At 55.1% G+C, this 15,250-nt stretch overlaps 3 protein-coding genes across 4 annotated transcripts in view; 1 reads left to right on the top strand and 2 right to left on the bottom strand.

The window, feature by feature from the left end:
* Window positions 1-15,250, bottom strand: part of LOC103306556 (dromaiocalcin-1-like) — a 52,023-nt gene that overhangs the window by 22,222 nt on the left and 14,551 nt on the right. The gene's annotated exons all lie outside the window — the stretch shown is intronic.
* On the bottom strand, window positions 6,948-12,124 carry LOC101946212 (rheacalcin-1-like). Its single transcript, XM_065595001.1, has 4 exons — window positions 11,935-12,124; window positions 11,384-11,527; window positions 10,130-10,244; window positions 6,948-7,242 (listed from the first exon to the last, which is right to left on the bottom strand). Exons 1-4 carry the CDS (start codon window positions 12,004-12,006, stop codon window positions 7,175-7,177), a joined length of 399 nt encoding a protein of 132 aa, XP_065451073.1. The 5' UTR covers window positions 12,007-12,124; the 3' UTR covers window positions 6,948-7,174.
* The window catches only part of RBM28 (RNA binding motif protein 28), a 308,732-nt gene continuing 306,869 nt past the window's right edge, over window positions 13,388-15,250 (top strand). Inside the window, exon 1 of the mRNA XM_065580716.1 lies at window positions 13,388-13,410. Within this exon, the coding sequence (XP_065436788.1) occupies window positions 13,388-13,410 (23 nt within the window). The remainder of the gene's footprint in view (window positions 13,411-15,250) is intronic.

A 15,250-nucleotide genomic window follows, 5' to 3' on the forward strand; every position in this document is an offset into this window, starting at 1 on the left:
GACTGGAAGTCAGGCTGGGGAGCGCACAGAGAACATGGCAGGGTTAGCTAAGGGCGGGGACGTTCTGTGAGGTTCCCAGTTCCTAGTGCCACCCCCGACCGGGCAAAGGTTGTGTGGAACCATAATTACCCTCACAGAGCAGGGTCTGAATGAGGGACCCTCAGGTCCACACCAGAGCCCCCTGCCACTTGTGCCAGCGCGCTCTGCCAGGCACCACACAGCTGTTTGCTAGCGAGCAGTAGGATGCTGGGAGCCAGGACACCTGGGTTTCATACCTGGCTCTGGGAGGGGAGTGTGGGCTAGTTGCTAGAGCAGTGGTTCCAGGTGGGACAGCCAAGCCCATAGAATTGGCATACTCCAAAGTGGCTACCCAAGTGTCTGAGCCTTGAGTCCAGACCAGGCCCCGACCTGGCCTACCAAATTTCAAGCCATTCTGACTAGGCGTGTGGATTTTAGAGACGATGTGAATTTCAGCACTGAAGAGATACTCGGATGCAAGTTGGATGGTGGAAGAGGCTATTGCCTTCCCATCATTCCTGGCCAGCCCTGGGGCAGAGCTAGGGCTTAACCCCACTGCTCACCTTGTCCAGGCTGAAAGCTGACTGCCCATTCCCTGGCTTTAGAGAAGGGTGGGGGGAGGCTGGAGGGGGTGATGTGCATTCTGGGTGGATGCACCTGTGTTCTTGGTTGTGGGGGAGCCCTTGCACGGTAACACAACGGCGTCTTGTCTACACTAGTTTGTGGAGCAGCGGCTCAGAGGAGAAGATGGGCAGCTCGACGGCCAGGTCCTCAGCTGGTGGCCAGGGAGCTCTGCTGGTTTACTGCAGTGGAGCGTCACTGACTGCGACGGCAGCGGATCAGGCCCAGGAGTTGTAGAGACGCTCGTTCTGTTGCCTGGCTGGCTTTGGCTCTCCCCTGCTGCCTGGAGAGGCGCCGTGCTCTCATTTGCTCGCCTCTCTCATCCTTCACGTCAGGTTTTGGTCCTCAGACCCCTGGGGGCCTCTGGACACCCCGCTGCTGCTGCTGGTGGTTCTTCTCTTTCACAGAAAGCGCCTTCAGTGCTGCCTTAATTGACACCTCTTGAGCCATGAAGCCCTCACCCTTGGGACTGTCTGGATGTCAGATGGGAAAGTCAGATTTGCCATCCCAGAGCAGCGCCGTGACCCCGATAGCCCAGGGTCCTGTCCCCTGCTCATCGTGCTCAGAACAGTCTGTCCCGCGGCCCTGCGGGGTTACGTGAGCAATGAGCATGGGACAATTCTGGAGCTGCTCGTAATGGTTTATCAACACTGTTCCCGATCACTGTGTGCAGGGATTAAGTTATTCAATAGCAGGAACGGGGAGGTGGAACCCGATACACACTTCTCAGCCAACACGTCCAGGGACAATGCACACACCAGTCACTTGGAGGCCCTGCCTGACCGGTTCCCCCAGGAAGGACACCGTCCCTGTGCAGAGGAGGGATCCAAGACCAGTTAAAGAGACACTCCCTCCCTCAAGGGCTGAGGTAGGTTTTAGAGTCTGGGCACCCAGAGGGCTCGGTTCAGTACTGATAAGAAAGTGGCCACCGGTACACAGCCGATCGTACTGGCAGGGCCACTGATGCCGGGGGAGGGGGAGAGGAGGAGTGGCAAAAGGGGCAGCTGCCTTGGGGCTCCAGTGGCAATTTAAGGGTCTGGGGCTCCGGCCGCTGCCGCCGCTACCCCAGGGCTCCAGCAGTGATTTAAAGGGCCCGGGGCACAGCAGGGCACAGCAACTGTGAGTGGGGTGCAGACAAGGGACGGGCACATTAAAGGGACTTTTGGGTTGCTGGACTTAAGACCCTGAGGGGAAAAGGACACCGCCCAACTTACGTGGGGGTGGGTCTTTTCCTCATGGTTTGTGTTTATGAACCCTAGGTGTGGTGTTTTCCCAAATTAATGCTGAGTTACTTCTCTCCTTTTATTAGAAGTTTTTGCTACACTCAGACTCCGTGCTTGCGAGAGGGGAAGTGTTGCCTCTTAGAGGTGCCCTGGGGGTGGTGTGTGATTGTCCCAGGTCACTGGGTGGGGGCTCAAGCCAGTTTTGTGTTGTATTGTTGCAAAGGATCCCCTAGGTACTGAACCCGGCCCTTGTTGCAGCTAACTCTGACGGGCAGAAGAGATACATAAGCAAGCTCTCAGTGTCCTTTAGGGCTACCGCAGGCCAAGCGCTGGGGATCTTTGCTGATGCTCACTAATCCTTGACTCTCAGAGTACAAGCAGCATAAAAGATACAGGTTTCAGAGTAACAGCCGTGTTAGTCTGTATCCGCAAAAAGAAGAACAGGAGTACTTGTGGCACCTTAGAGACTAACAAATTTATTAGAGCATAAGCTTTCGTGGACTACAGCCCAATTCTTCGGATGCATATAGAATGGAACATATATTGAGGAGATATATATACACACATACAGAGAGCATAAACAGGTGGGAGTTGTCTTACCAACTCTGAGAGGCCAATTAATTAAAAGAAAAAAAACTTTTGAAGTGATAATCAAGCTAGCCCAGTACAGACAGTTTGATAAGAAGTGTGAGAATACTTACAAGGGGAGATAGAGTCAATGTTTGTAATGGCTCAGCCATTCCCAGTCCTTATTCAAACCGGAGTTGATTGTGTCTAGTTTGCATAGTTTGCTGAGCTAGAATTGATATGCAAACTAGACACAATCAACTCCGGTTTGAATAAGGACTGGGAATGGCTGAGCCATTACAAACATTGACTCTATCTCCCCTTGTAAGTACTCTCACACTTATTATCAAACTGTCTGTCCTGGGCTAGCTTGATTATCACTTCAAAAGTTTTTTTTCTTTTAATTAATTGGCCTCTCAGAGTTGGTAAGACAACTCCCACCTGTTTATGCTCTCTGTATGTGTGTATATATATCTCCTCAATATATGTTCCATTCTATATGCATCCGAAGAAGTGGGCTGTAGTCCACAAAAGCTTATGCTCTAATAAATTTGTTAGTCTCTAAGGTGCCACAAGTACTCCTGTTCTTCTTTATAAAAGATACAGGGCTTGTCTACACTAGAGACTTGCATCAGCGCTTTAGTGCTTCTGGTGCAGACGCTCTAAGCCCATCGGAGAGAGCTCTCCCGTCAGCTTAATAACTCCAGCTCTGTGAGAGGCGGTGGCTACGTCAGCGGAAGAAGCTGGCCCACCGACACAGCACTGTCTACACCAGCACCTAGGTTGGTATAACTACGTTGCTCAGGGGTGTAGATTAGTGACATAGTTAAACTGAAGTAATGCTGTAGTGTAGACCAGGGCACAGTTCCTCCTGTTTTGGCCTTTTTATAACTTTCCCCCTTCTGCTTCAAGTTGAAAATTCAGCTGTTGGGTCGGGGGGAGTATTTCACCCCCGGTAATGCTCCTCTCCTGTCTGGTGATTTACAGTTACAAACACTTAAATATTACCTTATAACGAGGGATACAGGTATTATAAGTGAGATTAATCCACGCTGCAACTTACAAGCATTTCATAAAGTCTAAGCATATTTTTATAACTCTAATAACTATTTGAACAGTACTAATACACAGGCAAGCCAGATTGGTTGCAGCTCTGTATTTGTCAGTGTTCAGTGGAGATCTAGGAGTGTTGGCATGAGCTGGCACCTGGTCTGCCAGCGTTACAGGCCCAGTAAATCAGTGTGATGGCTGGGCATCAGCATGGACATAAAGAATAAAATATGTACACGTGAACATTGCAGAACTAACAGACTAACACAACACAAAGAACCTTCAATAACGACACCTCTACCAGACAGAACTTGAAAGAGACTAGCTGCAGATTTATGTGAATTCAGAGAATGCCATTACCTGGATGTCATGGACTATTTTTCCAGATACATAGAAATAATGTACTTGAAAGACATAACATGTTGCAATGTTATCAAGAAAGTCAAGTGCACTTTTGCTCACTTCGGCATTCCAGAACAAACAGTGACAGACAACGGACCACAATTCACTACAGCAGAATTTAAGTCCTTCTGAACAAAGTATGATTGTGATCACATTCCTAGCAGCCCGCATTCCCCACAAGCGACTGGAGAGGCTGAGAGAGCCGTACAGACGGACAAGAAAATCCCACCGCAGGAAGATCCATTCCTTGCTCCTCTGAGCTACAGATCAACACCAATAGCAGGTACTGGCTGTAGCCCGCACAGCTCCCAATGGGAAGACAACTCAGAACTACCTTTCCAACTTTGGAAAAGAACCTGTCTCCAAAGTGGGCAGACATGGGGGCAGTGGCCAGATTGGATGAAAAGGCTAGAAAAGCATATGAACACTTTTACAACTGTCATAAATATAAAGAAAGGGGTAGCATAAAATCCTTCCTTGGCAGCTGTACTGAATCGCTTTACCTGTAAGGGGATAAGTAGCTCAAATCACCTAGTTGGCAACTGACCAGAAGGACCAATGAGGAAAGAAGATACTTTCAAATCTGGGGGGTGGAGGGGAGGTGGCTCTCTTTGTTTGTTCCCTCTCCGGACGGAGGGAGAGACCAAGCAGGTACAACATCTCCTGAAAACATACCTGGAATGATCCATCTAAAATTACAGAAATTGTAAGTAAGGCAAGGAAATGCATTAGGTTATCTTTTGTTTTGGCTTGTGAATTTTCCTATGCTACACAGGTAGTTTTATTCCTGTTTTTGTAACTGTGAAGCTGAATCCAGAGGGGGGAATCCTCTGTGTTTTAAATCATTTCATTACCCTGTAAAGTTACCTTCCATCCTGATTTTGCAGGTGTGATTCTTTTACTTTTTCTTTATAATAAAGTTCTTTTAAGAACCTGATTAATTTTCAGTGTCCTAAAGACAAAGGGTCTGGTCTGTGCTCACATTGCTACCAACTGGTTGGTATATTATTCTCAAGCCTCCCCAGGAAAGGGGGTGAAGGGGTTTGGGGGGATATTTTGGGGGGATAGGGATTCCAAGTGACCCTCCCCTGAATTTTTGTGTAAAACACTTGGTGGTGGCAGCAAGGACAAGGAAAGCAATTTGTGTGTTGGGGAAGTTTTAACACAAGCTGGTAAAATAAAAGCTTAGGGAGTCTTTCATGCGGGTCCCCACATCTGTACCCCAAGGTTCAGAGTGGGGTGGGGGAAACCCTGACACAGCTGTATCTGATGAATATGTAAACAGAGCAATATGGAAACTGTATTTCCATAAACACACCGATAGTCTCTTCCCCTCCCAGCTAGCTGTCAGGGAAGTATTCATTCAGACCCTGCTTACAATAAAAAGGCCTTCAGTGGCTGATTTCTTTTCTCCCCATGAAAATCCTTCTCCTGCCACCTGGAGCCGTGCATCCCATGTCCCTGTCCCGCACAGAAACACTCTGTCAGATGTGGGGGGGACGCGTCATCAGTACTGATGGGATGGGGCAAGCTCTGGGACATTCAGGGCAACCCCCTGACCTGAACCCTGAAATGGGGGGTTCCCTCCCACCCAGAGACCACCGATGCCAGCCGATAGCGGGGGGGGGGGGCAGAGTGAGGCCAGCCGGCTTCAGCAGTGTTACTGAGCATGCACAGTACAAGCCAAGCGGCAAATCGGGGGAGGGGGTATGTGACCCTGCTTGCCCCCCTCACACACATCGCCTGCAGCAGCGTGACTCCAGTAGCAGCAGGGGGCCAGGGCACCCCCAGAAATGAAATATTGGTACTAAAATCTCCTCAGATTTGCCCCAGTCCCTGTAATAATCAGACACTGATAGAAAGTCTGAAGTTCACCCCCATGTCTCTGTAGTTAGTGAATGAGACCCCCCCCAACACCCTCCGTTATGGAGGAAGCCTGTTGCCCTGACTCGTTACCCCAGTTGGCGGGCGGCAGGGAGGTTAAAACTCCCCCCGGATCAACGTTCTCACCTCAGCGCCCCGGCAGGGTCTCCGGAGGGGACGTGAAGAGCCACGTTCCCCACCGAGGCTGCCCAGCCCGTTTATCTCGTCCCAGCTGCTGCACCGTCACCGCCCCCCCCAGCCAAACTGTGCTGCCCCCCAGCTGCCAATCACCTCCCCACCCCCACCCCCAGGCTGTCCCAGAACCTTCCGGCTCCATCCCCCTTCCTGCCCTGCTAACAGCAGCACCCCCCAGGGCTCCCTGCTGCCAGTGTGAATGGAGGGGGGCCCATCCCTTCCTTTAGCACTGATGGTCTGCAGTCCCCTCCGGTTTTACCTCCTTCTCTCCCTTTTAAACTGCAGCAACTTCTGCTTCTGGAGGGAAAGCGTCTCCTTCAGGCATTACTGCCGAGGGAGTGGGGCAGGGATGGGTGCATACAAACGCCCTTTCAGCATCCCCCCCAAAGATCTGGGGATCCAATTGTTTTCCTCTTTATGTCAATAAAACTCCCCCAGCCCCCTAGATGGGTACGTCTGCCATCGACCCACCCCCAGCTGCGTCCGGTTCCATCCTCCCCAGGGCTCCCTGCTGTGTGTCGGAACGGCAGCTGGGGGCACATCCCCCCTTTCTCTCCCCATCAGACTGGCATTCAGCCCCCCAGATTCTGCCCCCTTTCTAGGAGCCGCGTCCCCTGGTTTGGGAGGGAAACAGCTGTGCTCAGCTCCCACAGCCGTCAGCCTGCCCAGGGCCAAAGGTGACACTCGCTGAGTGACAGAGGCCCGAAGCGTTAACAGAAACATCGGGAGAATATAGATATAAAATCCCTGGGGAGTTGAGCCCTTCCCCCTGCCCCAGTGTCAAACGTTGGTGAAAAATCATAATCTTCTCCTCCGACGTTGCCATTTCTATTGATTTCTTGACTCTCATTGAAAGCCCCCAGCTTGTCCTTTTCTCTCTCTAGTTGTCAGACTTCGAACAAATCCCTCCAATTGCACCTCTCCCTTTCTGATTATTAAACCCGGCTGTAAAATCCCCTCGGATTTCCCCTCTTCATTCTCTGCAGCAGTAACAGCAAATACAGTCAGTCCGTGCTATTTCTGGTTTATTATTGCTTGCTGAGAAGCGCCGAGCGTGGGTGCGACAGGGAGAGAAGGGGGCAGAGCAGAGCGGGAGTGACACAGCGTAACACAGCGATGCTTTGCAGAAGGGACTTTGCAGCCGGGGACGCAGGATCTGGTCTCCCAGGGGAGCCAGAGGGACCTGATTCGCTCACAGCCCAAGGGAGCCCCCAGGGCCAGGCGAGCTGCCTCCCCTAAGGCCTGTACTTGCAGACAAACGGGTTTCTATCGTTACAGGAGTCGTTGTCCCAAGTCATGAAACCTAGAAAGAAAAACAGAAATGACCCGTGGGGTGAGGCAGGCTGGGACGTTCCTGCTAGGGTGACCAGGTGTCCGGGTTTCGACTGGAACACCCAGTTGAAAAGAGACCCTGGTGGCTCCGGTCAGCACTGCCAACCGGGCCACTAAAAGTCCGGTTGGCGGTGCTGCGTCACTAAGGCAGGCTAGTCCCTACCTGTCCTGGCTCCGCGCTGTGCCCTGGAAGCGGCCAGCAGCAGGTCTGGCTCCTAGGTTGGGGGGCCACGAGACTCCACGCGCTGCCCCAGCCCTGAGCACCGGCTCCGCACTCCCATTGCCCGTGCCCCAACCTCCGAGCCCCAACCCCCTACCCCAGGCCTGAGCAACCCCCAAACCCGGAGCCCCCTCCTGTACCCCAAACCCCTCATCCCCAGCCCCACCCCAGAGGCCGCACTCCCAGCCAGAGCCCTCCCCTCCTCCCCCCCCCACACCCCAATCCCCTGCCCCAGCCCAGTGAAAGTGAGTGACAGTAGGGGACAGTGAGCCATCAAGGGTTGGGGGATGTAGTGAGCAGGGGGTAGGACCTCTGGGAAGGGGTGGGGCTAGAGTGTTTGGTTTTGTGCGACTAGAAAGTTGGCTACCCTATCAGTCCCTGTCCATACTGTGACCCCTCCCCTGGCCCGTTCCGTGCCCCTCAGAGAAGATCCCAGCTCCTGTGCACTGCCCCTAGGAAGAGGAGGGGGACATGGAGCCCTGAGCGCCCCAGATGAGGACAGTTCTGAGACCCATCCCACAAAGAGAGGCCGAGGCTCAGTGTGAAAGGGGAGACGCCTGGTCCAGGTGCTACTGCTCCTACCTCCCCCACCCCACGTGCCCCCCACCCCAGCCAGAGGGCAGAGGAGAGAGCGAGAGCCCTGCCCCGGGACTGGGGGCACCCGCTCAGGAACTGGGCTGCTGCCTCCCTCCCTGCTGAGTGAGCTGCCCCACAGCCAGGCCCCCTCCATGCCCTGCCCGCCTGGGTCATGGCTACACCCATGGGAACATCTGTCCCAGGCAGGGCTCAGCCGCCATGCAGAGGGGAAGTTACCTGTCAGCTCTGTGCTCTTGGGGAACCAGGGCGCAGTATCCAGCCTGTCTGACTCACGAAAGACCTTCCCACCCACCCCCCACCTCAGCCTCTGCTTGAACCAAAGCTGATCAGAAGAAAGACTCACAAAAAGCAACGAAAAGTTCGTGGGAGAAACACCTAAACCCCTCCGGACAAGGATTAAGGAAACTCCCCTAGCCTCATTTGCATTGGAGATGGGACTGTGGGGCATCTCCATTAGCATACAGAATGGAGAACAGAGATTCCCAGGCAAGAACCACACAGAACTCTGGGACCAGAAAAGCAGGGAAGCAGTGCATGATGGGGGATCTCTGCTCCAGATGTTAACAAACCCACACCTGCACCCACCCAGCTCAGCAGTTATCAGACCAATTCCAGTAATAAATCCTTTATTGGTATCCAAAATACTGAAGCTGCCCAATTGCATTGTGAGCTCCCTGGAAGCAACACCACCCATAGCCAGGAATGATCAGTTCCTATTGTCTAGCCTGAACAAAACAATGTTGGGATACTCCCTTGAGCCACCAGTTTACCCGCAAACAAATCTAGTGTTCTCCTTTGAACCATTGTTGTTTCCCTACGAAAACCCCGACCCACGCTCAAGAAGTGCTCTGATGCCTGGACCCAAGCTCTGCATCAGTTCCACTGGGACTACATCTTCTCCTGACTGATCGTGCTGGGGGCTCTGCCTGTCTCCAGCACTCTGGACCCTGAGCTACCACCACCTGGGACCCCCGGTCGATTCAAGCTTTACGGAGTGGTGAGAACCTAACTCTCTCTCTCGGTGGAGCCTTCTGACCCCGATTTGTGTGATCACTTATAGTTTTCTAAACCTGACTTTTGTAATCAAATTGAAGTTAGATTTAATATTGTAACTGGTTTGTTTGTTTGGCTTCCCTATGGTAATTACCTGGCAACAAATAACTTTCATGGTTAATCTGGTTGCCACTCTCTCTCTCTCTCTCTCTCCCCCGGTGGATGTTTTTTGGCTTCCCCATTCACTCTGCAGCAACGCTCCTCGTACCTAAGCTAAAGATCCCGGCAGTGCTCAAAAATCCTGTGGGGTTTGCTCATCCAGTGGGTCACGACCACAACAATTATAACATGAATGTGGGGATAGGGACATATGAGGGTGGCAGATTGAAAGTGCTGCTCTACCCAGCCTGCTGGGTCCAGGGGCATACAAGGGGTCAGCTTGGGAGTGCTGATTAACCTGGTCCACTCAGACTTGCTCTGTTTGTCTGATTCTGGGGCTGGAAGAACCCAGCCCTGGGGAACCTAGATCCTGCAGGATAGCCCCATTGGGAGGGGACCTGCAGCAGGGAGTAGAGCTCCGTATGAGAACAATACAATAGAGATATACCTATCTCCTAGAACTGGAAGGGACCCTGAAAAGTCACTGAGTCCAGCCCCCTGCCTTCACTAGCAGGACCAAATACTGATTTTGCCCCATATCCCTAAGTGGATTGAACTCCCAACCCTGGGTTTAGCAGGCCAATGCGCAAACCACTGAGCTATCCCTCTCCCCACAAGTGATGCAAGCAGAACATTGATAGAATTACAGACACCCCCCCCGCCCCTAATAAATGAGCGCACCCCAAAGTAACAGGCAAATCTGGTAACAGGCTGTGTCCCGGCCCCAGGAGTCAGTGTTACCGGCCTGCTGTGCGCGGAGCGGCACGTTTCTCCCTCAGACCCCAACAACCCACACAGGGCTGGATGGGAGAGAGTGAGTGAGCAGGGTCCCCAAAGCACCGGGTCAGCGTCTCCCTCGTTGGCACGTGGCTCTGAGCCTCTTGCTTACCTGTGTCTTCCTCCAGCACCGCACAGTGCTCCCCCTTCAGGGAATAGTAGCTTTTCTGCTTCTCCCAAGCACTGTAGTCCACTGTGGAGCCATCAACCCAGGACCAGCTTTGCCTCTGCAGACACCGGGCAAGAGGAGACCACAGGGACATGCTTTTTATAGAAACTAAGGTTAGCTAGAGAAGGATCCGGGTGAGACAGGGGAGGGCCCTGGGCAGGGCTGGCAGGAGAGGCCAACTGAGGGTCATGGAGACCCAACATAGAGACCCTGATGGAGCCAACACTTAACTGCTGTGACAGGCTGGGCTAGGACTTATCAGAGTGTGGAGCTTGTTCTGTGCCCCGGGCGGAAGGATTAGCACTGAGTTTGGCCTAATTTGGGCTTGCCCAGGGACCGTGTATTGTGCTGCCTTCCAAACAGCTGCCCGGCCTGGGAAAGGCATCTGACACCCCACTGAGGGACCATCTCTAGAAGCAATGAAGATTGCCATGGGTCCATCAGTGGCCACTGACTCTGAACTATTGGCCCATGTCTATGGAGCAATAGATGTCCTACACTGGGGCCTGCCAAGGGGAGGGCAGCATGACCTGGCGGGGTGAGCTGGGGGGGTGAGCACCTGGCTCAGAGACAGGGGAGCTGTTTAAAAGCGAGGTCCTGCTCCAAGCAGGGAGCCAGCCATCAGCACACGCGACAAGGACTCGCAGGAGAGACTCTGCCCAGCCTGAAACGCTGACGAATCTTGGGATTTGTCTACACCTAAAACCCTGCAGCTGCCCCGTGGTAGCGATTCAGTGAAGACGCTGCCTATGCCGACAGGACAAGTTCTGCCCTCAGCGCAGTGAACCCACCTCCCCAAGAGGCCGTAGCTAGGTCAAGGGGGGGATTCTCCCGGCAACCTAGCACTGTCTACACCAGGGGTAGGTCGGTTTAACTGCCTCGCTCCGGAGGTGGATTTTCACCCCCCCGAGTGATGTAGTTACACCAACCTAATTTCCATGTGTAGACCAGGCCTCAGCCTCACCGCGGGGTTAGCGCCAACCAGGGGAGGGGCCATTTGAGGACTCCAGCTGGGAATGGTGACTAGACCCTACCCAGCCCCAGCTGGCTTGGATGCACCTGGAACCCAGCGGCTGGGTCAGCTCACAAGAGACTGGGGAGCGCACACAGAGGGACTGGGCCAGTTTGTAACAACCACAGTAGCTGCACTTAGCAGAAAAGCAGACTTCAGAGCCAGCGTGGGTGCCGGGCACTCACCCGGACAGGGATGTAGAGTCCGATCCAGACATCGTCGTCGTCACGGCGCTGAGAGCGGGTGATGAAACCAGCGACTGCATCGTGCTCCTCCTCGCTGTGAATGGAGGCGAGATGGGCCCCGCTGCCGAACCTCTGACACCGAGCCTGTGACAAGGACAAGGCCAGTTCCCTCCATTGCTCCCACTGCTGACGGCAGCCTGCCTCCCCCGGGCAGCACCCCGAGCAGCAAGGGCTGTGAGGGGAGAGAGCCCCCAGCCCTAGTGCATGGCCTGCCCCCTTGCACTCCACACTGCAGAAATGCTCCAGGGCCAAACCCCTCCTGACCTCACCTGACACAATGCACAGCACCACCCCTCGGAGGGGACTTTTGTCCCTGAACTTTACTCTCAGGCTGGACCTTAACCTGGACCTTTAGCAGCCCCAAGCCAGTACCTTATTCCAGCCTGCAGCATTGTGGGAGCCAGAGACACAGGAGAGAACATGCCCCCGCCCCCGGGCCCCATCAGCCACCTGGGTAGGCAGCTGAGGGGGCTGGTTCCCTATTTCCTCACCCCCATGTTCACTCCCCCAGCCCCAGTGTCACGTCTGAGGCCTTTGTCTGCAGCCAAATTAGGGAGCAGCATCAATGAGCTAAGAAGCAGAAAGTCACTTCGTCCCGTTCCCGCGAAATGACATGAAAACCATGTCCTATCCGGCTGTTGAGAGGCTCCATGCGAACAGCTCCCCCCGTCTCCAGAGAAAGAAACAGATCGGGAGGTGCTTACAGAAAACTTGCTTTGATAGCATCCGGTCTGGCAAGGAGTCAGTATCAACAGTTGTGGTTGTGAAACCCTCATTTCTTTACTTCCCTATTGTTTAGCTGTCCCGTCTCGGTCTAGCTCGCTGGTTGTTTCTGGCTGTTACATAACTCATTTTGTTGGGTGTAAATCAACTAAGGCGGTGGGCCCTGATTGGTTAAGGGATTGGTTTACAATATGTTAGGATTGGTTAGAGAATTGCTTAGTAAAATTGTAGTAAAATGACTGGTCCAGGTACAGCTAAGCAGGACTCAAGTTTCACGATATAAACTGGGGTCCAAGAGGAAGTTCTTTGGAACCAACTCCAGGACCCAGCCCCAAAGATCAGAGCTGCCAGACCTCAACACCCTGCCAATGACACCCTGCAGAAACTGGGGTTCCCTGGGTGGACCTGATCCTGACTGGCCTCCAGAAAAGTTCATCTCTCTTATTGGGAGTGGGGAGCACTGTAGGCTTAGCGTGTGCCGTCTGTTTGGGTGATTGTTAATAAATAGAAGTTAAGTAGGATATTACTGTGTAAGGCTCTTTCACTGGTAAAAGACCCCACAAACCCACAAAAGATTAAGCCCCGAGTCCACAGGGAAAGGGTGTTTACCAGAGCCCACGGGGGCGGTAAAGTTAGGTGCCTTTCGCCTGGAGCCCTAGGACTGGGTAGAGGCGGGATGTCCTAGAGTGTGCAGGCACCAAATTTAGGGTAAAGTTGGGTGCCTTATACCCGGAGCCTTAGGAACTAGAAAAGGGTCAGGGGTGCCTAGATTAGCAGGGTTACGCCTTGAGCCCACGGAAGGGTAAAGGCGGGTGCCCTAGAGTGTGTGAAATAGAGAATTTTGTGGGGGTAACACCAGCACCGTGCAGAGCAGAACACAGCACCCCAATCAGGAGTCGCAGAAGCTGCCTAAAAGTGGGGAGGCCACCAGTGCCCAAACCATGGCCCTGCCAGCACCCCGTCCCCTCCTCCTGAGGCCCCACCCCCATTCCACCCCTTCTCCCCGAGCCTCTGCCCTCACACCACCCTTTCCCCCAAGGCCCCACTCCTGCACCATCTCTTCCCCCAAGGCCCTGCCCCCACGCTGCCTCTTTCCCTAGGGCCCTGGCCCTGATCATTCCTCCCCACCCCTCCCCCCCTCGCGCAACCTTACGGCCAATAAAAGTGATGGGGCCACGGTTAGACACCCCGACCCCTCATTAGCTACAGCTCATCTGAAGCATGTTGGAGCTGGAGGAGATCAAGGGGCAACATGCTATTTGGGCAGGATGGCTCCCGCCGCAGCCTGCTCCCCAGGCCTCTCCAGCCCAAATCAAAACTCCCACCCCTCCCCGGGAGCCAGTCCCCCGGCCGAGCCCAATTCTTCCTCTGCTCGGTTCCCCCCATTCCAGGAGCCCCTCAGCGCTGCCGCTCCCCAGCCGCGGCCACGAGAGGAGCCTCTTACCTTAGCCCTCTCCCAGCTCAGCTGTTCGGGGAAGTATCCATAGCATTCGTCTTGGAAGGAGAACCAGCCCCTGGGACAGGGCCCAGCCTGTGCCCCTGCAGAGAGGGGGCCGGGGGTGGGGGGAATGGTGGGGACAGGACATCGTGGTTAGACCCCACAACGGCAGAACGGGGCCCCTGGGACCCAGCCCTGAGCAGGGATCCCAGCCGGGCAGGGCCTCTGGGTTTGCATGGGGCCTGGTGCCTTTCCCCAGGGCTCCCTGGGGCAGGGAAGGAGCAGTGCACTGTGGGGGGGTTGACAGCCCCCTGGACTCCCAGCCCCGAGATGGGTAACTACAACCCCTGCCCCCTCCCCCCAGCAAGGCTGAGCTCCCTGGGCCGTACCGGAGAGTGGGATGGAGAACCTGGCAGGGAGGGGAGGAGCTGAGTGAAGATGGGGGAGCCCTGGGGCGACACGGGAGGAACATGGGAGCAGGGATCATAGTTCCAAAGGGAGGGCCGGCGAAGGGGCCGGGCAGGAGGCGAGAGCGGAGTCCGGGGGGTGGGAGTGGGTGGGGTATTCAGATGGGGAAACTGGAGTGATCTGTGGGGCTGCCCTGTGCCTTGCATCTAGCATCTTGCATGGCACCAGGGGCGTAACCACAAGTTTTCTAAGGCGGGGGCCCAGGTCACCTGCCCGGCTGCCCCAGATGTGCGTGGCGTGGCATGCCAAGCCGGTGTACGGGGTCCCAACGCCTCTCACACCCTGGCAGTGGGGAAGGGGCTCTGCGGTTACGCCATCTCGCTGGGGTCAAGGGCCAAGCTCCCTGGCCTCCTCCCTCACTGTGCCCCTGCACGTGGCACCTTTGGCCACATACCTGCAGCCCAGCCTCAGCCTCCAGCACCCAGCTGAGCTGTGGGGGAAGCTGCAGCTCCCTCTAGGGCTGCTCCAGGCCACGGAGAGCCCAGTGCACGTCTGCCCCCTCCGGCTGGGCCGGGCCCACCTGGGGAGCAGCTGCAGCCATGAGAGGCCGGGAGGAAGCAGCAGCAGCAGGTGTCTGCCTGGTGGGGATAGGAAGTGGGGGGCTCCCCCAGACCAAGAGCCCCAGCCAGACCCTGCCCCCCAAGATATGCCAGTGACCAGCCCCCAACTCTCACCCAGCACCCCAGCTCCCAGCGACCTCAGAAACCTCCCAAAACCGTCTACTTAGGGGGTCTTCCAGAGCCCCACTATCACGCCCCCTGCCCACCCTGTACCCCAAACCTGCCCCGTTCTGGGCAGCTCCATGCCCTGCCCTCTCACTGCTTGGGGAAGGGTTTAGTGACCACAGCCTGGGTGGGCTCAGGCAAATAGCTCACTGAGTAATGACACATGGAACTGGAACTGCTCAAACCTTGGCAGCTCTTGTGAAAAGAGATTGTGTGCAAGCGCCCGGGGCAGGGGGCACAGCAGGACAGGGTGGGGCGGAGTCCCAGCGGCGGGAGGGGCAATGGGACAGTCTGGAGGAGAAAGGCACAGTGTGCAGGGAATGGGGCAGCCCAGCCCGGATCAGAGGACGGATGCGGAAGAAGCTGGGGTTGGAGGGGAGCCATGACCAGCCCTTGGAGAGGGACCCCGCGGGGACACGACCGGCCAGTGGGAGGGGAACACGGGAGGGTGGG

This window comes from Chrysemys picta, chromosome 1, assembly GCF_011386835.1.
Source record: "Chrysemys picta bellii isolate R12L10 chromosome 1, ASM1138683v2, whole genome shotgun sequence".
NCBI lineage: Eukaryota > Metazoa > Chordata > Testudines > Emydidae > Chrysemys > Chrysemys picta.